Below are 25,371 nucleotides of genomic sequence, written 5' to 3'. Positions count from 1 at the left end.
AAGTTATTATTTTTATAGGTCAGTTTTGAAAATCTCGTAACGTTAAATATACAATAAATGGTTTTACTTATGATAAATAAATTTACTTAAATTAAGAGCTTAATTGACTATTTTTCTATGATTTTTATCAACTTTCAGTTTCTGTATCGGTGAGTAGTATGATATTCTTATTTGAGTAGTGTAGCTTATTCTTTCATTAACTATTTCATATCAAGAGAATCAAGATCCAAATCTCAATCTACAAGAGAATTGTGAATAGTTTCATCACCCGAACTCCCTTCAAAAAGCTAGTAAAAGTCGTTTTATGATGCTCAGTTATTTATTTTTCGCTTATTTCTTCGATTTTCGTTTGTTTTTTTAGAAGAGACATTTTCGTAGTCGTATTGAGTATTATGAATTATTGTATAAGGAATATAAACCCTAACTCTATTATTTCGTTTGCATATTTAATTGATGACTTTATTTCTTTTTAAATTTCAGGTCTTTACAGGCTTAAACGAGTTTTTCTAGTGCAACGCGATTGACAATTTCATAAATTTTTTTAACTCCAATTATCAAATTTTTAACTCCATGCTCTCATAAAAGTTAAAGTCTTCTATAATTCTTTGTACCTTTGTTGTCATAGAGTGATTAGTGATAAAGTTCGAAATGAATTGAGTGACCTGCTCTAGGTTTCTATTATGAAAAAGTCTGCTAACTTTTATAGTGCTAAGGTTACCACTAGCTAACCCACATGTGTTAAGCTTGAACTAACTTATTAAAGTAATTTTCTATCAAAGTAATGAATATTTATTAGGATCTCACAAATTAACTTGAAGGTTCGATATAATATAAACTTCATAAAATTTTGAAATCATTGTAATCTCTATATTCTATGTACTAACATCACTTTTAACTTCATCATGTATGAAATCGTTTATTTTATTTCATAAGTTCGTATATTATATTTAGAAATATAAATTTCTTACTCGATATCTCGTGAAAATTAACATTTGCTTGAAAAAACAAAAATTAATTTTTATTTTTATACTACTTTACTTTTTTTTATTTATTTAAAAAATTTATTCAAATATAATTTAGAAGGACTTGAAATTTTTTTTCCCCCAAAAAAAAACAGATATTCTCTAGTACATAACGAAGGTGCTATTGTAAAGAAGGGGAAATCAGGTGAGCTAAATATGCTTCTCCCTCCAAGAAAGGAAACGACACTGAGAGTACATAAATTCGTGAACTCAACGTGACGTGGGCCACATATCTCACGCGCTCAATCTTCCTGAAGACTCTCAAACCCTACCTCCTCTCTCTTTCTCTCGTCTTCCCTCTCTCTCTCTCTTTCTCTCTCTCTCTCTCTAGGCCCAATTACCAACCCTAACCCTACTCAATCCTCAATTTTCCATGAATTACGAGCACAGCATTCGAATCGCTGTTACTGAATCGGACGTCCTCTGATGATCCATTATTCCTTTCTTGAGAAACCCTAACAATTCCTCTCTCTTCTTTTCCTCGCGAAGTCCATGGAGGGCTCTGCGGTGGAGGATCTCGGAGCCCCGGAGTCATGGGAGGTGGCCGATTTGGACGCTACCATGAGCCGATTGATGCTTTCTTCCTCTTCAAAAAAAGATTCCCAGCAGCATCAAGAGTTCTCTGATCCTCCTCCTCCAGCTTCTTCCTCGGATTCTGTGTCAGCCTCTTTATCGACGGACAAGGTCTCCGATGACCTCGTCAGTCAGGTTGATCAGTTCCTTCGCGAGGCTATCCAAAACCCCCGTGAGCGGCTCTCGAGTAAGTACGGCTGTACTCATTTCTGTGTGTATGTTTTCTGCTTCTACGTATCTGTTTTTTTTTTTCGTATGTCTTCTCCTGCGCATACTAGTGAGAGGGCGCGCGTGTAGCTTAGAGGTCCCGTCTGTTTGGTATAATAGTTTTCTGGTTTGTATAATGAACTTTTATTGTATGTATTTGGTTGGAATTTTCGTTCTATAACTTAATTCGCTCTTCTGTAGAAATAGTTATTTACATTGCAGATCAGTGTATCTAATGTGTTCGTCTGCTAATTGCTATGATGATTTCAAATTTGGTGATTTCTTGTTTGCCTTGAAATTTGTTGGCCGCATGGTTTACTAGAATTTTTTTTGTCTACTCTTGGTTTAATACGCTAGGAAAGGGGTGGACGATTTTAGTGATGGCTCCATATGTTGATTTTGAAGTGATTTGAAAGCTTAAATAATCAGTTTGATCCACTCAATGGATGAAACTTCAATCGCCTAAGTTTGATGCCGTTTTCTCTACTTGTTTTCTTTATTGTCTATATTTTCAAATTCAAGTTATCATCTAATTTCTTGAAAGTACGTAGTCTATTAGTTTTGGAATTATGTACTTTGTATGTAATTTTCCCGCTGTTGAAATGTGTCTCCATTAGTCGTATAACTGGAGGTTAAGTTTCTTGCGGAAGATTATTAGTAATATATGGAGAGTAATCATACTCTTATTATGCAGGTGTAATGTGCATTATTAAAGTAGTGGAGAAGTAAAAACTTGCTAATAAACAACTATTTCTTAAAAAAAAGGAAAAAGAGATTGTTTATTTTCCTATTTATTTACTTTCCTTCTCCATACTTTGATTTTATTTTGTAAGCCATATCTTCTCATAAACGCACCAAAACATACAAAAAGAAAGTTGCTTATATAACCAATCATACAATGTTCATTTTTATTCCCCTTGGGCTATCAATGTAGATTTTAGATGTTATAGCTTACAAAAGCAGGGAAGTATGCTTAAGCACAGAGCAAGAAGAGGGATGGATAGTTGGCAATATCAGATCATTCCATTAATGTAAGCTTGTGTCAATTGTCACTTAGTGAGTTTTGCAATCTAGTACATGGTATGGCCTATTAGGCATAGGGTGTTATTCTTCAAAGAATGTTTGGTGTTAGAGTGATTTCTGTTATATTGCCAGAGAATGCATATGAACTATCAGAAGTGTTGTTCAGAACACTGAAAGGTGTGATTGTGCGGATGTTTAGGAGATATCCTCAGGACAGCTACCAAGACTACAAGGGCAGGCTGGAGTGTAGTGTGACAACTATAAATCCTTGAAGAAGAGTGTAGTTGAACTTTTTGTTTGGGGCTCTTGGTCAACGATTAATGTTTGTTGAACTTTTTGTTGTCTTTTGTTGATTCTCATTTTTCTTTTCCAAAAGAAAAAAAGACTAAATTAGTGATATAATGCTCTTTGTTGATATTGTTCGTTATTCCGTTTATTAATGTACTAATTTTAGTGCCATGCCATATGGTTTGACTGTGATGCTATGGTATGCTGCAAAGTGCAATGCCCTGGTTACTTTATTCCTTTTACTGCATGTCACTGAGATTTTATATCTTCTATCAGTTCTGCGGATGGAGCAAGATGTTGAAAAGTTTATCCGTGACCCCACACAGCAGCAATTGGAGTTCCAGCAGCTGCCCACATCATATTTACGATTGGCTGCCCATCGTGTGGCACAGCATTACTCACTACAGTCAATGGTTTTATTGGAAAATAATTCACCTGATGGTTCAGGTTCTAGAATCATTGTGCGCAAGACTTCTGAGTGTAGGCTTCCTGCAATTCGCCTGGCGGATATTCCTGTAAATTTACCATCAGAAGACAGTGGTGTTGTGAAGGTTGCTATTAAGCAGAGGCCTCAGAGAAGGTCACAGGTCGCTAACAGTTCAAATTCAAGTTCTCCGAAGTCAAATAGTTCCAAAAGTGTGGAAGAAAGGAAAGAGGAGTATAACCGAGCTCGTGCAAGGATATTTAATTCTAATAATTTTAATGGTGGTCCAACTGGAAAACCTGAAACTGAACTGAGGTTTCCGGATGTTTCCCAGCTTGGTTCCTCTGGGGTAGCAAAGATAGAAGAGAAGTTGATTCCAGGAGTTTCTGACATGAGCTCCCGTAGGGTTTTGATTGACACTTCTACCAGTAGCAGTGTATCAGCTAGAAGTAGGACAGACAAGGAGCCAGTTGGTAGGCATAAACCAAATAGCAGGGTGGCCATCTTTCGTGATCGTGAAACTGACCGCAAAGACCCTGACTATGATCGGAGCTACGATAGGTTAGCTGTTCTCTTTTCATTTCTTTTGCCTTTGAAATCAATGTCTTCTTTTTTTGTTTTTAAATATCTTGGCAGATCTTAAAAAAAGTTTTTAGGATGTTTCATATTTTTGCTGGAAAGGAAATGATATCTATTTTCTTATAGAACACATCTGGAAAGGCATGAGTTCTATGCTGGGATTGGCTCTTTTCTGATTGGTATATATGTTATTTCGTCTGGTGTTGAGCCTCTGCCTTGTGATTGGATATACAATGTCTCTATGCAACTGTGATCTTTTTTAATTTATTTCAATAGGTAATATCATATGCATGGCATTTTGTATTGTGCACTGGGTATCTGGCCATTTATGTCATTGGGCGTGCAACTTCACTAAAGGTAGCTATCTTTTGTGACTTGACTTAATTCTAGTGGATAGGGTCTATTGATTCGAGACATAGAATAAACTGGTAAAATAAAAAAATAATGGGTGTGATTCCCATGTAACCTAGGTTAACTGTGTGCTACTTTTCACCCTAGTTCTGAAGGTTCTGTTGGTTTGCCAATATTTGCAAGTCCAAGACAGTGTTCAGGAAGGCTCGGGCGAATTTGATAAAATATAATTACGTATCTGTATTATTGATTCAGTGGTCCACCTACCCAGTATCAATATTATGGAGCTCTGTTCTTTCCTTGTGTCCCAATCTTACATCAAATTCCTTTTCTAATGCCATTGACATTATTTATACCACAAAGTTGGTTAAAACACTATTTGGTTTGCTAGATGGAATCAGACTGTAATGTAATAGCTATTCTGTGAGAATGGAATACAGCTCTAATGGAATTACAACTAAATTATGTTTTTCGTGTTGCAACTAGCAGTAAGTAATTCGTTACAGCCTCATGTTGTATTTGTTTGGTCGCAAATGCTGTTGGAATGGACCTGTCATTTACAAGTATGCTTTCTATTGTTTTTAGTTGAAAGTATATTTTAATGCAAATTTACCACTTAATAGTGTAAAATAGTCAAAGAACAACACAATTACATAATAGATAATAATTAAAATTAACTAATAAATAATAAAAATAATATAATTGCATATTGATCATTGAATTACTTCAATGTTACATTAAAACTAGTAAATTCATATAATTATTTGAATAATCTCATTAAAAAGTTCTAAATGATTCCAAATGCAACTTAAAAGTTAGTTTTGAAATTTTTTTTTATTTTCAGCTTCTAATTCAGAAAATTTAACATTTAATTGAGATCTTTGCGTGTCTCATTAATAAAATTTACAAAGAATGTATCAAATCTTCATATAAATTTAAATCTTGAAATTTGCACATATGTAGCATGCTAGATTTTGTTACTAATCTATTTGTTTAAGTGCTGGTATTTACATATAAATTATGTAAATTGTGGGTATAATTGACTCATAACAAAATAGTATTCTGAAAAAGTTGTAATCATGATTTGTGACCCTCAAGCATGAATTGCATTTACAGCATTTTTTATAGTTGCAATAGAATTGTGATTAAGCCAACTAAACAAAGTGACATATTACATTTGACTCCTATTACAGGCTTATTCAGCCAACCAACCAACTTGTAAATAGCTTTGAAAGTTGTTAGGCTTGTTTTCTTGTAAGCCAAAAAGTTTTACTGTATTCATTTTTTACAGGTACATGCAAAGATTTGATCCTGGGTTTGGGTTCAATACTGGACCTTACACCATGCAGCCAATGTATACCCCTGCTTTGAATTACAACACTGAGTTCCCGCAGCTTGGATCTACTCATAGGCCTCAGATGTCTGCTGAACACCAACCTAGGCCGCTCCCTCAGCATCTACCTGGGCCATGGGCTGCACCATCAACTCCTGCAGGAATTGGGTATGGTCATCCAGAAACGATAATGGCACCTTTTAATCCAAATCATGTTGGTGCACGCCCTGCATCAACCGTGTATTTGCATTCTTCTCAGTATCCATGTCAACGTCCTCGGATGCCTTTCATCCATGGCCATGAACATGTTCACTCTCCTTTTTCGCAGGTGGGGGAAATTCCTATGATTTTCCTGCTCTAATATGAGTTCTTCCTTTTAGTTTGTAGTGTGCATGCATGGATATTAGCCAGACTATATATGTCACTCAGAGGACCTAGATTTTCTTTCAGAGGCATATTGTGAATATCTTAACCATTAGTAGTACATCTTCTCCCGAATTTTCACCTTTCATGGCTATCATGTCCAACTTTAGCATATATGTTATTGATAGAAGTATAGATTGATTATTTGTTGAGACTCCATTAGCTTCTCTTCCCCTATCACCCCTTGTCCTTCTTGACTTCCTGTTGGTTGAGTGTAGCCTGCAGGTAGATGAATTTGTTTGAAACACAGATATTCTTTTCCTTTATTCGTATATGTTATTCAAACTTCACCTTTCTCACCACATTATTCTGAGATGGACTTACTGATTATAATCTCTAGTGCATAGCTATTTGACATTTGGAAATTTCAGTATCATATCACTCTTCGCCATCTTTTAACTTGCTTGGGCTGTGGAAATAAACTGGGAAAAAGGAAATGAAAGCATATGGAGTCCAAAAACAAATGAAATTTGGTACCCTATTATACAAGTATTTAGTATGGTTATAGAGAACCATTTTGTTTTAATAATATGTTTTTCTTATGTCTAATATCGTCTCTAAATGATATTACTGGTTCTCAATTTCTTTTCACTTGCCCGAGTTTTCTGTTGTTGAATTATTCTGTTAAAGGCACTTGGTGATTGTGTTCTTGCAGTCTCATCAACCACAACCTGATGCTAGTTTTGGATTGGCCCGGCCCCGATGAGGGGCTTGGGCCATGCCTGCACCCTGCCAGCTGGAGTAAGAGTTTGAAATGACATGATTGATACTATTGCATATTCCACTGGCAGTGGGTGCAGGCATAGAGAACCGGGTGGACTAGAGTGGATATGTTGTCCAAGTTGACATATGTGTTCATCCCTTCTGCCCATCTTGGTTCTCTTTAGAGCTTCTTACCTCATGGATGAAGGTTGAAGAAGCAAGTAGGCTCTGCAAATCTACTGTTTTGGATTGTGCCAAGAGCCCTGTTGCCAAAAAAGGTGAAGATTGGACTACCATTGGATCAGAGCTAGGGATGCCGGTGCTTGTTTCAGGTGAAGGTATGTATAGCCCTTTCACTGCTGGAGGCACTTCACATCACCTTTTTTCTTAGTCCTTTTCCGAACTTTCATCATATGCGGAAATGGATAACTGCATTTTCTATTGCTTCAGACCCGTGAGGAGCCGGAGGGAATTTTCTGGAAGAAGACATGTTCCAGGTAAGTGGCAAGTGCACATTTCACTTGTGATAGCAATGTGTGCATCAACATCCTTCTTGAACAAAGCTTTGATCATATTGTGCTTCACATGGAACAGCTATCTGGAGATCTTTTTTTTGTTCTCTGTAAGTTATCTGGAGAATTTAATGAACATGTACCATAACAAATTTTTTTGATGTAGTTTGTACTGAAAGTTTTTCCTTTTATTGCTGTCTTCTGTCTATGTGCACAAGTTACCCAACTTTTTACACCGATCTATTGTGTTTGTGCTGGCTAGTCTTGGATCCGATAAGGTTATGGCTGCCTCATGTTTTCCCCCTTGTATTTCCGTTTACACCTTCCGCTTTAAAAATGTTTAAAATAGAGTCATACGCATTTAATTCTATCTATTCGGACGATAAAACTTTTTGAGATCTCTGTAATAGGCCTGTAGAATTTTAGTTAAACATAAACTATATGTTTATTAGCTTTTTATAACCTTAACCTTCTGGATGATACTTATTATGTAATTAATCATGTCATATGTTATTAAATTAGAGGTTTAGAGTTTGAATTTGTTCAAAATTAAATTTCAATGTGATGCTTGGTGGACATATGTTCAATCGATCCCTTTAGGCTACCAGCTTTTTGTGTGCAAGGGCGTGTTAATAATATTTTTGAAGGGCATGCTAAATAGTGTTTATCTTTTTTTTTTTTTTTTTTGAGAAGAGTACTTAAATAATTTTGAAGTGTTTGAATGATTCATTCTGCCTTAATTTGTAAGAATGGTTTGGGACTTTTAAAACTCAATAAGATTTGGTTTGTGATTTTTCCATTATTGCAATTAGTTTTGATATTTTTAATCAACCATTTAATGTAATTTTTTTGTTAAACTAATCAGTTTTTTAATGTCACACGTTACTGAAAATTGATGATGTAATTGCCGTGCGAAACAAAATTGCGATGAGTTTAAGCAGAAATTGAAATTATAGTATACTTGCAACTCGTTATTTGAGAGACAGATAATGGAGTTGGAAGAGAGTTTCTGGGGAGCTAGGTTTATATTAATGTTAAATCATGTGATATTCATTTGATCTAATTTTTAAATTTTCATGGCTGTTATGTAGTGATACATATCGAAATATTTTTTTATTCTTTTAAAAAGGTAATTGAGTAACAAATTTTAAGAAAAACAAAGTTTAAGAACTTGTTTATGACAATTGAAATGTCAAATGAAAAAATAATATTTAATTTAAAATTAATTTAGACTCAATTCATATATCTTCGTTAATTCAAATTTTAAGAAAAACAAAGTTTAAGAACTTGTTTATGACAATTGAAATGTCAAATGAAAAAATAATATTTAATTTAAAATTAATTTAGACTCAATTCATATATCTTCGTAATTCATTCATTTGCAAATAAAATAAGAATCCATTAGTCTTAGATTAAAAATATAGATAAAATTAATTCAATTATAAATAAAAAAATACCAAGTATAGTTTAAAGTTTATATGTTAAATAATAAAATTCAAGAAATGAAAGAATAGAGCATGCTTACCACGAAACAAGGCAAAGACCCTTTTAACCGTTACACTAAATCTGCTTGCTCAATTATTAGGACTCATTTGGAGCACGTCGAAGAAAGAAAAGAACAAATGAAATGTTGTTTAAATTAAATCCAACAGCCAAGAACATACGAGTCACGATCGTAAACACTTGCGTACTTTAGTGCGTACATCTGTATCCAGTTGCTGTCAACGTTAATTATCCTACTTTATCATGTTGTATTTGTGCTTTTGATCCCCCTTTTGGGTGCAATCCCTTCACCACTTCTACGTGCACCTCTCTAACAACTTGAGAAAGCTCTCTTTTTCACCTCCCTTGCAATTTTAGACGTTAAAGTTCTGGTGCAATCAACTTCTTCTACGACAAAAAGGCAGGCAATGTGGCTTTGCATATGGCTATTTGTTGGCTTTTGGCAAAACCATCTAGTTTTAAGGTCTCGTGTATCGTGTGTCACAGAGAATCAGCTGTGTATATAATCATTAGCTATACCTGCCCGTTTTCTTCATACTTTTTCTTGTCTCTTTGATTCCCGTCTCTCAATTGAAAGGTCACAAAAGGTTTGTTTCTTATTATTCCTTAATGTCTTCCCAGGCAAAAGCAGAGTTGTTTCTATCTTAGGCCTTGAAGAGATTATCCGAGGGATGATGATGAATATTATTTGCTCACCTACTCCCTTGTATGAGTTTGTTTATGCACGTATTAAATATCAGGTTTCCAAGAAATATTGTCGATTTTGTGGTGTTAGGGGTATCCCCCCTTCCCTGAGTACGATTACAAATTCATTAGTAACCCTGAGTTACTTCAAATCTCTACAGCTTTTTGAAATCAAGTGTTCAGATTTGTACATTTTTCATCTTTGTTTTGCTTCTGATTTCAGGGAGTTCATAATGGATAAGATAAACTCAAAGCTATATTTGGAGAACTGTTATATAATCCAAGAAAATGAAAGGCTGAGAAGGAAGGCACAACAGCTCAACCAGGAGAACCAGGTGTTGCTATCAGAGCTGAAGCAGAAACTATCAAAAGCATGTTCCAATTCGGACACTAGCTCTAGCTCTACTTCGAATCCCAGCTCCAATGGTTCCAAAAAAAATTGATCTGGTCAATGCAATTGCGTAACTAGAAAAACTGCCTATCCATTTCATGCAATCCATCCAGAACTGTTGCATTTTTTTTCGTGTCTATTCAGCATCCATCTTCTAGAGAGATATATGTTATTTTACCTTTTGTATGGAAGTTAACAGCAAAGAGTATAATGAAGAAATGAACTTTAGTTTTCTGTCTATCTGTATTTACTGCCTATCCCACCCACCGCCTCACCCCCAACTTACAACAATCTTTCTGACTTTCTCTTTTCTTTTTGGAAAATTCAGTTCAAATCGATCAGAAATCTAAAATGTTTACAATTAAAAAACTATTAATCCACCATCAGCTTCCTATCTATGCTAGAGAAAGTTTGATAAAATGCCTTGAAATGCCTGTAAGCGGTATCTATATCTTCCTTTCCACATATCTCTCTGACACTGCAAATTTGAAAATGATAAGTCAGACAAACAGGACACAAGAGAACAAGAAAAAGTTCAGCACTAAGACACCAGCATTAGGAGAACTATGCCTCTTTGGTGGTTTTGTTCTCGAGGGAGCAACAAAATGTAGAAGAGCAATTTGTTTCGTTTGGGCATCGTGATCCATCATTGAATAAAGATCAAATTAGACTCCTAACATTGGCATTGTTAGAATTCTATTAGCAATTCTCTCTGCTCAACTTTTCATCTCTGAAATAGGTGTCTAGCAAAGACCAGGAGGAGGAGACTATTGGTTTTGTCTGTTAAATATTTACATATTACAGTTTTGGCACACCATAAACTTGGGTTTTCTGCTTCTACCTGTTGCTCTGACAAAAAAGAAATGCTTTATTTCAAGGTGGCTGCAGTCAGCAGTGCCCTACAGGTCATGGTTTAGCACAATAGCTCATTTTAAATCAACATAACTTCAAATCCCACCTGCCAACACGAGGGCCCCCCAAAGGATAACTCGAGTATGTTCATGGTGCACATGAAAAGAGACTGCACCTGCCCAAGGATCAGTCCAGTGCTGATGGGGCATAAGCCATAGGAAAAGTAGATAAGCCATGTAAGGGGAAAGAAATTAGGAGAATAAAGAGAACTCTATACTCAATCCTAAGATAAGTTTTCTGCATTCTTAAATCAATTTATTGATATTTCATTCCATCAACTCCCCCCGACCTTGCCTCGAGAACAAAAATCAATAAATAGCAAATCAATGAAAGAAAACTCCTTATTCATGCTATTTTTCTAGTGGTTATGAGGAAGTGTAATACAAGTCAGGTAACATAACTCAATTTGATACCTGTGCATGGAAAGCTGTGCAATACCACAATCAACAGTGCGAATGCCAACCCCTGAAGCAAGTATGGGTCCTATAGTTGAGCCACACCCCATATCATTTCTAACTACAAATTCCTGCAGAATATGTGAATAAAATATTCAAGAATAATTTTCTCTATTTTCACAGGTTATGTTCCTCTGGGGTACAGTATTGTCATAAAAAATTATCTTCCAAGACAGAGGAAAGTATTCGACAAAATAACAGGTAAGAGACCAAACTCATTTCATCATATTCGATAAAATAGTGGGTAAGCAGATCAAACTCATTTCAACAGTAACAAACTGCTTTATATAAAGAACAATATATTACCTAACAATTACATAAGAATTGATTCTGTTCAGAAATCTCAGGGTATGAGAACCTAACAAAGGACCGTAGACATTGCTAATTATCCATATAACAATTTTCTAGATGCAAATCTAGGTTGCTAAATTATTTGATCTCAGCAAGAAAATTTGTACAATGCTTTGACAAGGCATTATATAATTCCTTAAAATCCTAAAATTTGTCAACTTACTGAATGATGCAGAATGATTATAAGCTAGATGGAAGATTTTTATTAATGGTGAAAATTCTTGTAACTTCTATAATTTTTAGTACTTCAGGTTATTTGGATATCTAGGAGATATTAGCTAGACAGATTTTTTGAGTAGGAAGTACAAAGTTTTGATATTACCCTCATTATTATTGTAGTTTTCTAGTTTGATTACATATAACAAAATGTTAAGTTATGGTGGATTAAACAATTTGGTAATAGTATCTCAGATCTTTCTGTCTATTCTATAGATCTATCTTTTCTTCCAAACCCCTACTAGTGTCTCTTCCTGACCTCCCCTTTCCTCTGGTTTCTTTTTCAATTTTCTGTCTTCTCTTGTTCTCTTGTCTTAATTTTGGCATCAAAGCCAAATTTCGTATCCTATACTTCCATTGTGCCCCTCTCCCCAACCCCCCAAAATATAAAAGAGAAGCCTAATTTTGGGCCAAAAGCCTAACTTGGACATTAAACTTCTCAAAATTGTGCATTTCCGAACTTTGAGAAATTTTGTGTGAGATTAAGCCTGAACTTCTCTGTGTAGATCGGCCCTTATCATGATGCAACCCATGGATGCCAGCTTGTTTTTTATCTTAACCACATACTGTGCATATGTGACTGTTAAGGTGGCCATGTATGTACATTTTTTTTTGGAAATAAGTGCCTGTGTATGTACGTAAACCTGGCATCACAAGAAAGTGTATAGTTCAAATTGTTTAGGATACAATGAAGCCCCTCTGCTTCGTTCTCTCTTCATCCCAAAGAGCCCTTACCTTATCTGACCCCTAAATTCTAATTGAAACCCAACCTTTTTTCTGATAGGGTGAAACCTAACCTCCTTAGCAACAACCAATCTTACAAGACATTAAAAGCTTCATCATTTTTAAGCTTTTGATTCTCATCCACATGTTAAAGGAGTATAGTGTCTGTTTTCTTCTTTTCAACAATGTGGTCCAGCAAAGGTGCACTACATTGCACATCAGGGATTTAATTGCACAGTTTTAAGTTTAAAGGCCAATTTTTGGCTTTTGGCCCCAAAATTTGCATCCCACTCTTCCCTTGCACAACCCATGTAGTCTTCTGCATATTTGAATCATTACCCTTCCATGTTCGAGAAAAAAATCACAGATTCAAAGAAAATGCAATAACAAGTTTAGTAACAATGGATTCAAGAAATTACTTTCTGTTATCTGTCTTTGCTGTGCTCTTGTCCTGCATCATTCTCCAATACCAGAAAATTGATGTACGGCAAGAGAGTAGCAAACAGAGATAAGAAAAAATTGACGCAGAAATAAGATATAAAGGTCAACGAGTTTAATGATTAGAGCAGCATTGATTAGTTCCTTGGGTCAGAGCAAGATTTTCAAACCAACCAGTTTCAGTGTAAAAAATAATGAAAACACATGACATCATTTATGGCTTTAATTTACCAAAACCAACTTTGGACATCCTTTATCGCTCTCATAGTATACAAACATTTCCAACCATATGCACTGGATATTTTTTTAAGGAAAACTGAATGAACCAAGAAAAATGAACTAAAAATGATAGATATTAGACTCTAATATTTTTGAGAATCATTGTTAACCATGAGCCCGAGATAACAAGTGCCTACTCATGCATGTCATATTGAAGTGCCAATTACCTGAGTTGGAATGTTGTGAATGTTTGCCACTTCCTTGAAAAGAAAAGATGTGACTCCACTAGTAGCATAACGCTGGTTCGCATTGTGCTTGATCACTAGACCCTTACGCATTTCTGGCCGGTGGTGCTCTTCATGCTTTTCCGCAAAATTTGGGTGAACACCATGAGCCATGTCAGCAGATACTAGATATAGAAAACATCCATGACATTAGCAACAAAATTACAGATTATGTCTGGAAAAGTGAAGAACAATATAAGGGTTCATAAATACAAGAAAACCCTGCAGTTTGTCTAGTTTTCTAAGTCAAATTAATTTAATTGAAGGGATCTTTTCCCCTTTTCAGAATTATCATTTCATTTCCATCGCTGTTTGTTTTTGTAATAGCATCTCCTGTCCAAATATAGATACTATATCCACCTAGATTTAGTTGTCTTTCATTTATCATCACCATCATTTCCATTAAAAGATCCATGCACTATCACCGTTGCAATTAACTTCATCATTTATAATGACATACATTTCACTTTTTTGATAACATAAACATCTAATAGAAAAAATGAAAAGAAACTGCATCTTGGGTTCCTATTCCCTAGAGATGTCCAATTCAAAATTTGAACTTTGGTCTAACAACCGTCTTGCATCATTCTTTTCTTTGATAAAAAAAGGAGTATATCGAAAAAACCCATGAATTTTACTAATTATATCAAACTGGCACCTAAAATGTAATTGAATCAAATAACAGCTTGTATTTTTGACATGGATTAAATTCTCTTCAAACAAAAAAAATCCGTTAACTTTAACAGATTTTTTTTGTTCAAGGGAAAAATGATGTTTGTGCTTATTTCTTCCTTTTGCCCAACACTGTTACTCACCTTCTCTACACTTTTGCTTCTTTTTTTTTTGTTTTGTCTCTCTCCCCAATTTCCTCTTCTCCACTCTTGCCTTGGCCAAGACTTCTAATTCTTTTTTCTTCCTCCGCTTGATCAATTTTTCTTTATCATTTTTTTTGTTATTTTTCCTAAAAATTAATTAGCAAACTATTTATGCATACTCTTCTCGGTGCAAATCGATTGCAAAGAAAATGAAAGAATTTGCTAGTTAGTTTATGGCAAAATAATGTACAAATAAAGAAGATAAACTGATCAAATGGAGGAAGTAAAAAAACAAAGAAACAAAAGTCTTAGCCAACGCAAGAATGGAGCAGAAGAAACTGGGAACAAACTTACAAAAGAACAGTTGAGAGAATCTGATGTAGGGTGATGGCCAAACGATTAATAGAACAAGGCCAAAACTAACTTTTTCCCTTTAACCAAAAAAATCCATTGAAGTCATTGATTATTTTTTATTTGTTCGAAATGTCAACTTGATAAATGTTAAAAATACAAGATGCTATTTGATTCAGTTGAATTGTAAAGCACTAATATGATAGAGCTGATAAAAGACAACGGAGTTGTTAGATAATACTCCTAAAATGTGAACTATGAAATTTAATAATGAATTGAACACACACACACACAATATCGGCTTTGATTAGAATTTGTCACAAATTCTTTTATTTATTGGAAAAACAAGTATGAAATTAATAATGGATTCAAGATATTTGCATATATGAGCATTTTCATATCTCCCATCAAATAATTACGGTACCAGAAAATTTATCAAAGAAAGTTAAGACATTGCATAGTAAAAAAGCTCTTTTTTCTTTGTAAATATTTAGAAAGGGTACATTTTGCTAATTTGCTTTGGTATCTTACTGCTAGCAGGATAAAGTTTGGTATATTCTGAGTTATCCAGAGAGCACACTTGGGTAAATCAGGATGGAGTTGCTTAGACATAGTGTGGACAGTTGTATCATTATGTTCGACATCTAGTTTGTGAAACCAGAGAAACAGATCAATTTAACAAAGCAATCATCTTCACTGCATAAGATCAAGATTTAGTTCTAAAGCTTCATCATTGAGCATGTTTATCTAGTTCTTCAATTTTTGCATCTTTTCCCAAAGTCCTTAATAGCTTAATCTTGTTGAATAATTATTAGTGGTTTTTTTCAGGCATCTATTGGTAAGATTTCCATGTACTTCAACCGTTTCTGATTAAATTGATAAGAATGACTGCACAAAAACTCTTATTTATCAAGAAATGTAAAGCAGAACAGCATTAAGAATGCAACTGCAAAAGTTCCAATTATGCCATGATGGAAACAGTTTCAAATTTAAGCATACCTAGAAAAGATTGACGAATAGCACGATCAAAAGTATTTTCATAGACCTGCTCCCTAGCTAAGGAACTAATAATGCGTCTCATAGCCTGAAACATTATTGGCGCACCAGCACCTTGAAAGGAATCTGAACCCACCTGTCAAAGAAGAATTAGTTTTAATTAGCAAACCAACCAAGCAAGGTAATATTCACATTAGAGACTCAAAATTTTAATAGTAGACAATGATATTAGAGATACATGTTGATGCGCAATGAACTAAGGTAATATTCACATTAGAGACTCAAAATTTTAATAGTAGACAATGATATTAGAGATACATGTTGATGCGCAATGAACTATCTCTAGAATACATAAATAGATTAGGAATCATAATTTACTAAATATCAAACTACTGTATTATTAGGACTATTATTATTGTTTTAGTAACTTTTTAAGATTTTTATTCTTATAACGATTTCGTTTTATTATTTGTACTCGTAGTATTAGTTCTTAATTCTATTAGTATAAATATTTCTTATTAGCATCCTATTTAGTAAAAATTTCTTAGGAAATATTATGAATATCTTTACAATTTCGTGGAGATAAATTTTAGTTCAATAAAATTATTTGAGAATTTCTCAATTTTCTAATTAAGCAATGCAATCAAACTCTCAAGTTTAATGTTTAAGATTTCTTAAATATGACTTCTAAAAATCTTAGATGTAATGTCCAGGTTTCTATTTCCAAATTCCAAAGTAGGCAAATTAGCCTAATTTATGTCACATGTGCAATTGAGAAAACCAAACATCTGATTATATATTCACCTTTGCATCAATATATGTTCTCTAACTTTAAAAAAGGAGGGAAAAGTATTTTCATGTGGACTTCAACATTTTGTTTCCTTGCACCCACTTACAACACCCTTTGTGCAAGAAAACAAAAAGCACTGAATAAGAAACGGCTCGCTCAAATAGTTTCTTTTTCCCTCTTTATTGAAAAGACACTAGTTGTCATATAGTCTGCTGTGTCGTGAGTTTATAGGTGAATGCTTAGCCATCAAAAACCCATGATGCCCTAATTTTGCCCAACAATCTCCTATGACTGAGCAGACATGAAATAGAACCAAAAAATTTACCTCTTCATTGTCAAATAAAGCTACCATCCGAATAGCATGTTCGCTTGATAAATCTTCAGGAGATCCACATGAATCAACAAGAGCTCTCAACGCACAAAAGCTCGAAGCAAGATTATCTAATCTTCCAGAAAATATAAATTCATTGTTTGCACCTCCAAGACAGCTAGGTTGAGTATCACAAATATTTAACTCAATACTGATGATGTCATCAACACCACAACTTAGCTCATCTGACAAAATCTGAAAAAGAGAGGAAGCCCATACACCATTATTTAGAACATGAACATAAATCAACAACCATATTGTAAAGTATCAGAGACAAGCAATAGACAAACCACATAGCCAGTCAACCAATACCCTAGCACGAAAGTAAGATGATTCACATCAAGACCAAAGTTTTTTATAGGTCCAATCATTTTGATTTGGGTGTGAAAGAAAACAGTGCATGAAATGATCAGTTGGAAATCAGTTCTGTGAATATCTTTTTCCATTCTTAAAATTTTCTTTTGGGAAAAGCAACAACATATTACTTTTTCCTAGTTCCTTCTTATCCTAATTTTTTTTTACTAGATCCTTCTTATCCTAATTTTTTTTTTAAAAAAAAATTTATACTTCCTTCTGTTCATATGTTTCTTTGGATATGTTGTCAACTAGTTACTACTGGGATGCAACTGGCATCTTGTTACAGTTGTATTTAAATAGAACAACAAGGGCCAACATTCCTAACTGGCATCTTAAGAACCATGATGTATCACTGGTAATCAACCTACACTGCTTCTAATTGGAGGTACCTGCATAAGCAGTGGATGATGAGCACCTTTTGAAGATGATACAGTATTTTTCTCTTTTGATTTTTCTGATACTTCATCTGGATTTGTTGCAAGTAGTGGAACCAAATGAGTCTCAAGATTCGGTTTGAATCCATCCTGGTTCACTGTGCTAAATAATCAAAAGAAAAATCATGTAGATGACAGGAGTGAGCATATTGATTTGATCACAGTTGTTTTCATCTCTCTCTCTCTCTCTCAACCTGTTCTGGTTAACACAGAATAAAGAGAATATTCATTATTTTTAAACTGTAAGGGACTAATATAGTCCACAGCTAGAAGATGTTGATGGAGATCGAAATGACCATTAACACAAACGAAATAAGAATGACATGGAACATTACTCTTACTTATAATATTCGAATCGACAAATACTTTAAAACATAGAAATACTAGGAAGTTATGTGGTTTAAGTTGGCATTCTTAGACTTACAACCGCATGGCTCTTTGTTTGATATGGTATAAGAAGAAGAATCTAGCACATTCAGTGACTGACCTTTCTGATTTCAAACCAAAAGTAATTCAAGTCTATCCAGCAAAGTAGTTTAAATTGATGAAAAGAATTATAGCAGATTAATCTCTTCCGACTTATGGACACTACCACATCTGTCTTTTCTTTAAATTTAGTACATCTGTCTGTATGCATGCATATATACTTATGGACATAGAAGTGGAGAAGCAAAATTTATTTTCCTTGAATATAGATATTAGTCTACACAAAAAATAGTTGTTAATTCATGAAACTTTCAATATAAATTAGCCAATAGCATTAACTTTGGCATACGTATGATGATCCAGGGAACAGAAAACTGTAGAACAAAAGCAGCAGTCTCACATGCAGCATGATTATCAAAACTCTTATTTACTACTAGTCTAAGATGATAATGTATATACAAACATTAATATGTTTGTACTCCTGAACTCGTTTACTTCAGTATTTATTGAAGAGAATATTTATCAACCTAGGAAGAAAGTACTCTTTTGTAACAAAAACCTAGAAAACAAAACACGACAACCATCAATATGCAGTACTGACACACAAATGAGAATAACTAACTGATTCTCTGTATACTTTATTTAGAAAAAAAATACAACATAAATAAGTAAAATTTTTAACATCTTGAAATATGTGTTCAAGGAAGCAGTAGCCCACCGGTCAAGATGAATGGCTAATGTTGGTACTCGAAGTATAGGTCTTTTTACTTTGACAAGCTTGTGAAGAAACGAACCATCACTAGCTCTCAATATGACCCTTCCAGCAACACTTAAGTCTCTATCAAACCAAGTATGCCACAGACCACCTCCATAGGTTTGCACGCCAACCATCAGATAACTAGATTTGGATGATGCAGAATTTGGTTTAAGTTTAAGACATGGGCTATCGGTGTGAGCAGCAATAACATGAAAACCGTTGCCAACATTATACCTGCAAACTAACAGAGGTTTTTCAAACAACTTTTGCTACTCTTATACATCTATAGATGACAAAATGAATTGAATACAAAATGCCAGTTTTCAAAAATCTAGGAAAGAATGATAAAAGGCTTGTATCACCCCATACCCCACATTAATTGTAACATGAGCTGACCCAAATCAATTACCATCCACAGATTACCTGCAAACTAACAGAGGTTTTTCAAACAACTTTTGCTACTCTTATACATCTATAGATGACAAAATGAATTGAATACAAAATGCCAGTTTTCAAAAATCTAGGAAAGAATGATAAAAGGCTTGTATCACCCCATACCCCACATTAATTGTAACATGAGCTGACCCAAATCAATTACCATCCACAGATTTATTGTGTGACTTGTGAGTCCCCTTTGAGACTCAAGGAACCAAAACAATTTGTGACTTGTGACGTGTGAAGATGCAAGTCTTTTAATGGGCATATGACAGTGAGACCCTAACATCTTACACCTGGAGTATCTTGAAGTAACAAAAACTTCAATGTCCTCAAGAGCATCAATCAACTAGAACTTTAGGTGATGGGAGATCAGTGTTATGCTAGCAAGGACAAGAAAACAAAAACTACTTATTCTAAAATTCAACCAACGGTCAATATATGAAATTTGTTAGTTTAAAAATGGAAAAAACATCAGCTAAAGCCTAATGCCAAAAAATAGTTCAGGTCAGCTATATGAACCTTTCTACCATTTTACATCATCAAATTTAGTATAGAGTTAAGAAAAAAGATAGCCTGTCTTAGAAGGCTATTCAGTTTCCAAGAGTTCAAAATTTAAACAGATAGATCCATTTTTCACTCACTTTTCTCCGACAGCAAATGCAACCAAACATGACATGTTCCTTGTGTAGAAGTAGCGCCCACCAGGCTTTAGATCCCATTCTTCATTCTCATTTAATAAACAAAAACCAGCTGCCAGTAGTTGTCTTTTTGCTTCAGCTGCAAAAGGAAAAATGTAAAAGTCTAACAAATAAGACTACATCTTCCCAAAAGTTTCTTTTCTTAAAAAAGGAAACTTCTCTATCAAGTTGTTTGAGATAAATGCTTTCTTTCGCCTACAATATAAAGAATTAGATGTCAGTAAATATTAGTTTCCATAGAAAAACCATGCCTCCCACAGCCTTCTGTGAGCGTCACACTCTCCCATTCACATAAGGTAGGTGAGGTCCTTCATGAGTTCGTCCAAAATAATATCTAGTTACTTTAAATCCCTTCATCTTAATACTGTATCCATGTCAGATTAGGATATGCCTATAACATAGAAACATGTACTTATTTATATGTTAAAAGTGAAATTCATGAACCCTTTACTGAGGATATGTGGAATCGAATTACTTATTCCCCCTTTAAACTAGTAATTTTATTATCTATGGTTTAAATACAAATTTAATACAGAAAGAAGTACATAATGCGTCATTCAGTATTTGTACTTGGGGAAATTGGATAATTTTCATTCATCAATCATGAAAAATATTATCCTGGCCAAGTAAAGAGGCCATAAAATCAGGCATAGCTTGAGACATAATGGTAGCCCCATTAATGAAAAATTCTTCCTAATTAAGGCATGGGCTACCTGATTGCACTGCATAAGAATAAAAAAACAGAAAAGAACAAAAATATCATAGTAAATAAACTACATCCTCCGACGACCTGCCAACTTCAGTTAATCGACATAGAGTAGACTGCAACCACCGAACGACCAACTATTTTTGGGCATGCCAAGTAAATAGCATTACTAAATTGCTGATAGAAACTTCTAGACCAAAATGAAATATTTTTAAACAGAGCGAGGGCACAACTGAAATTATGATTAGCTGGTTCCAACAATCAAAATTTCTTCACCACAAACTCAACAAAGAGGAATTCAACCCGACAATTTTTCCGAAAAGAAAAAGAAGATGAAGCAACCTAGGTTCGTTTACCGGTGGCATGAAACTGAGTCCAAGATTCATTTAGATAGTCCAGCAGATCCCCAACTATCGATTTAGCCGTTGATGCACAACTCTGTCAATCGTTATTCCCAGCAAACGAATAAGAATTGCACATATACAGACGATACATACACTTAAACACAAACGTAAATATGACCAGAAGGTTAGAGAGAGAACCTCCGGATCGGGGTTCGAGGTAGAGCAGAGAAGAGGAGCTTTGGAGAATCTGCGACGACGCGAGGCATGGATCTTAGAGTTTAATGAGAAAGGAATCTTGGATAAGAATGCCGAGGGCTTGATAATGGAGGAAGAATGCATGAGTTGCAGACGAGTTATGGCCGCCATTTCTCTCCCTCTGCACCTGAATTCTTTATCGAACTCACCCTGCTCCTGCTCCTGGCTCTCAGATGATATTTTGTACGTTATGATGTGTAACAGGCTGAAATGTGATATCATATTGAACTTTTTATTTTGAACAATAAGATTTTTATCATATTTATTTAAATAATTTTTTTTATATAGTACATAAAATTTATACAGTTGGTATTCTATATAATGTCATTTTTTCTCATGTTATATATAGTGTCTCTTCGTTTTATTTTATATATTATTGTGTTATATTTAATTATTTTAATCTTATTTTATATTATTACGTGTCATGTTATTTTAATTCGTGTATATTGTATCGTATTTTTTTATTTTATTTAATTAATTATTATTTTATATTATGATTTTTATATAACACTTAATTTTATTTTTTTTAATTTATTTTATTTTACTTTTATTATTTATTATCGTATCAATTAATGTTACGTATTATATTTTTTTTATTTTTTATATACTGTTGTTTTTAGTATTTAATATTATTTTATTGTGTTATTTTAATTTATATATTTTTAATTATATTATCTTCTTGTATCTTATTTTTCATGGTGTCTCGTTTTATTTTATTTATTATCGATAAATTTTACTCATTTATTTTATTTTCATTATATTTCATTTTATTTTTTTATTATATTATATAATATTTGTATTTTTTTTTACTTTACTATGAAAATAAATTTATTTATTATCTGAAAGTTTTTTTTTTTTTTTGGTGGTATGAAAGTTTCTATACATAAAAATATTACCATGAGTTTGTGGCATTTAGTGAGTATTTAGAGCGATCATACCGCGAAAACACTACAAACTGCACAAAACACAGAAAAAAAATTCAAATCTTTCGTCTCAGCAAGATAATAACCGTTGTAAATTCTTCAGGGGCGAGTTCATAGCGTCCATCTAATCCCACTGAAGAATCTCATATTCACTTGTTGATCTCCAGGAAGAAGCCACTGTAAAAAATGGCAAAAGAATTTAATGTCCCCCCCGTCGTCTTCCCCTCCGGCGGAAACCCAGGCCCCACCTCTGCCACGCAGCGCCGCCCCACGGCTCCCTTCCAACCGCCGCGATCTTCAAATACCATCCCTTTTGTCTCCTTCGATGTGGGATCCGCCACTTCTTCCACTTCCGCCCCCCCTTTCCCTACCTTATCCTCAACAACCATTGCCTCATCCACTTTCGACGACGAGCCGCCGCTGCTTGAAGAACTGGGTATAAATACTAAGCAGATTTGGAGCAAAACATATTCCATCCTTAACCCATTTCGTGTGAACCCGGATCTCCACGAGGACGGCGACCTTTCGGGTCCATTTTTGTTCTTGATCGCATTTGGCTTGTTCCAGTTGCTGGCTGGGAAGATCCATTTTGGGATCATCTTGGGTTGGGTCACTGTGGCGGCGATTTACTTATATGTGGTATTTAATATGTTAGCTGGGAGGAATGGTAGCTTGGATTTGTATAGGTGCTTGAGCATGATTGGATACTGTATGCTTCCGATGGTGATTTTGTCCGCGATTTCGCTGTTTTTGCCGCAAGGTGGTGTGGTCATTTTCGCGCTTGCTGCTCTTTTTGTGATATGGTCGACGAGGGTTTGTACCAGGCTGTTGATTGAGGTAGCCAGGTGGGACGAGCATCGTGGGCTTGTTGGGTATGCTTGTTTCTTGATTTACATGCTTTTCTCGCTGTTGGTGATCTTCTGAATGGGGCAATCTGCACTCTCTTCTGGTTCTTATGGTTTAGCTTCATAAGAAGTTTTTTTCTTCTGCTGTGATAGGCTTTTTTCTGTTTGATTAAAACTTGTTGACGAATGTTAGTTGTCATAGAAAATGAGAATGATTCGGCAAATAAATGCAATTTGTTATTCTTTAGTTCCCTGTGTTGCTTCAGGATTTTTTGTTTCTGAATTTTCTCCATTTATGTGCTCAATTCATTGGAAAGTAAATAAATAGAAAAACTCTGTAAAGACTAACTTATTTGTATGAGCTTCTTAATCACCAATACTAGGGAGTTCTTGAAGCGTGTATAGATCTTTTGTCAAGTCTTGTGGTCTTTGTTGGCTCACTTTAGCTCATTTATCACTCAATATTAAGTGTTCCAAATCTGAGTTGGTGAGACTGGGTGAATGGGCAAATACAGAGAGATTGATTAAAGTTTTGGGATGCAAGGTTGACAAGCTTCTAATCAAGTATTTGAGTATGCCTTTGGGAGCAAAATACAAAGATGTGAGGACGTGAGACCCTATTATGGCTAGGTTCAAGAGCAGGTTGATAGGATGGAAGAGGAATTTGTTATCCAAAAGGGGGTCTCTTAATCTTATAAGAAGTACGTTATCAAACTTACTAGTGTATTATATGTCCCTTTTAATAATTATAGCAAGTGTTGTACGGAAATTGGATGCAATTCAATGCAGATTTCTTTGGGATGACTTGGAGGAGAAAATGAGATAGCATTTGGTAGTGTGGAATGTACTCAAAAGGCCTTTGCTTCATGGAGGGTTGGGATTGAGATTGATAGTTGAAATGAATCAAGTGCTTCAAGGTAAGTGGATTAGGAGGTTTATGAATGAGAGTGGAACTTTCTGGCGTAGGATTATTGAATCAAAGTTTGGGACAGTGGAGAGAGATTGTCTTCCCAGAGGTGTGACAAGACCACATGGTATAGGTGTGTGGAAAAAAATGTGTATGGGAAGAGAAAGTTTTCAGTGATGTATTAGATAGAGGGCAGGTAATGGGAAGAAAACTAGTTTTTGGATCGACCCTTGGCTCGGAGAGGAAACGTTCAAGGAGAGATTTCCACAGATTTTTGTTATCACAAGATTCAAGAACATTACAGTAAAGAATGCATCTAGAGAAGTTGAGGTAGGAGGGAGTGGCATGTGGAAGTTTTAAGAAATTTTAATCACTGGGAGGTTTATGATTATGAGTTCCTTTTAGGATCACTTCCTTCTGTAGCTCTGGTGGAGAGTGATAACCACCTAACAATATAGAGAAATAGAGGAAAGTAAAGGAAGAGAATAGAAAAATTGATAGATAGAGGGAAAATGGAATGAAGATGAAGACTTTGGAGGGAGAAAAGAAAAATATTAGGCAAAAAATGAAAAATAAAGAGAGAAAAATACAAGTTAGAAATGTGACATAATTCAACTAGAACATTATCAATTCCAAGCTTAACATAAACAGTTGATTAGAAACCTTGATACAGGTTCCAACCTTACCTAAAACAGAAACCAACTAATAGGAGAACAAATTCATAGTTTCAGGAGTTGTTAAATAATTAAATAGACTCAAATGTCCTAAAAGTACTATTTCTAGATAGAAGAATAAGAAAAATCTATTAAAAAGTCCTAAAATCAGCTTTCTTATATAGGCTTAGATGGTTTTGAATCATTCTCCTTCACTTGCAAAGAACTAAAAACCAAGTTAGAATGCAAATAATCATCTAAGATTTTGAGATTCAAGATGCACAACAATCTTCATCAATCGATTTTGAGATTCAAGATGCGCAACAATCTTCATCACTCCAAACAACATCAAACTGGGATGACCTTTCCCACTCAACAGGGTCTGCCTTTGTAGCTGGTGCTGGTTCATGTTCCGTATTGCCACCCAACAGATTTTGTCACATGGATTCATTTGGTACTTTCTACATGATCAGCGTGCCTAGTGTAATGAATGCCTAGCATTTACATCAGAACAGGTTGCATATCTGGAATTTTGAAGGGATCATATTCGAATTAATCATTGTAAAAATGATTCCTCTTTGTGGGATCTGATTAAGTTGCCTAAAAAAAATTTCACACAATTGACTCAAGAGTATTTCTGGAGTAAGAGTAGGAAGAATACCCTATGCCAACTTGACTAATTTTCAAGGATTA

At 34.6% G+C, this 25,371-nt stretch overlaps 4 protein-coding genes across 13 annotated transcripts; 3 read left to right on the top strand and 1 right to left on the bottom strand.

The window, feature by feature from the left end:
* Nucleotides 1-1,240: 1,240 nt before the first annotated feature.
* LOC110807121 (uncharacterized) lies at nt 1,241-7,628 on the top strand. Its single transcript, XM_022032153.2, has 5 exons — nt 1,241-1,782; nt 3,390-4,098; nt 5,759-6,128; nt 6,879-7,263; nt 7,376-7,628. Exons 1-4 carry the CDS (start codon nt 1,515-1,517, stop codon nt 6,927-6,929), a joined length of 1,398 nt encoding a protein of 465 aa, XP_021887845.2. The 5' UTR covers nt 1,241-1,514; the 3' UTR covers nt 6,930-7,263; nt 7,376-7,628.
* A 1,540-nt stretch (nt 7,629-9,168) lies between these two features.
* LOC148268660 (protein LITTLE ZIPPER 3-like) lies at nt 9,169-10,249 on the top strand. The gene is made up of 2 exons (XM_088212624.1): nt 9,169-9,646; nt 9,848-10,249. The coding sequence occupies exons 1-2, from the start codon at nt 9,612-9,614 to the stop codon at nt 10,065-10,067; spliced, it is 255 nt and encodes an 84-aa protein (XP_088068750.1). The 5' UTR covers nt 9,169-9,611; the 3' UTR covers nt 10,068-10,249.
* Nucleotides 10,250-10,297: 48 nt separating this feature from the next.
* LOC110807128 (Zn-dependent exopeptidases superfamily protein) lies at nt 10,298-21,562 on the bottom strand. Of its 10 annotated transcripts, none has more exons than XR_015816813.1 (11): nt 21,294-21,562; nt 21,108-21,189; nt 19,989-20,124; nt 18,871-19,143; nt 17,682-17,829; nt 16,891-17,130; nt 15,779-15,911; nt 13,557-13,738; nt 11,341-11,453; nt 10,586-11,064; nt 10,298-10,493 (listed from the first exon to the last, which is right to left on the bottom strand). XR_015816813.1 is itself a non-coding variant. In XM_088212617.1 (11 exons), exons 1-11 carry the CDS (start codon nt 21,459-21,461, stop codon nt 10,853-10,855), a joined length of 1,578 nt encoding a protein of 525 aa, XP_088068743.1. In that variant the 5' UTR covers nt 21,462-21,562; the 3' UTR covers nt 10,298-10,852. The 10 variants fall into 10 exon arrangements, 8 of the variants coding, with proteins under 8 accessions (XP_088068743.1, XP_088068745.1, XP_088068741.1 ...); XM_088212617.1 differs by having other exon boundaries at nt 10,298-10,864; nt 10,974-11,064; XM_088212619.1 differs by having other exon boundaries at nt 10,298-10,864; nt 10,974-11,042; nt 21,294-21,561.
* Nucleotides 21,563-22,263: 701 nt separating this feature from the next.
* Nucleotides 22,264-23,365, top strand: LOC110807116 (uncharacterized). The gene has a single exon (XM_022032144.2). The coding sequence runs from the start codon at nt 22,460-22,462 to the stop codon at nt 23,195-23,197; it is 738 nt and encodes a 245-aa protein (XP_021887836.2). The 5' UTR covers nt 22,264-22,459; the 3' UTR covers nt 23,198-23,365.
* Nucleotides 23,366-25,371: the final 2,006 nt, after the last annotated feature.

Source organism: Carica papaya, chromosome 2 (genome assembly GCF_054855325.1).
Source record: "Carica papaya isolate Zhongbai chromosome 2, ASM5485532v1, whole genome shotgun sequence".
NCBI lineage: Eukaryota > Viridiplantae > Streptophyta > Magnoliopsida > Brassicales > Caricaceae > Carica > Carica papaya.
The sequence above is the reverse complement of the archived record's forward strand: the minus strand, read 5'-3'. Positions and strand labels throughout refer to the sequence as shown.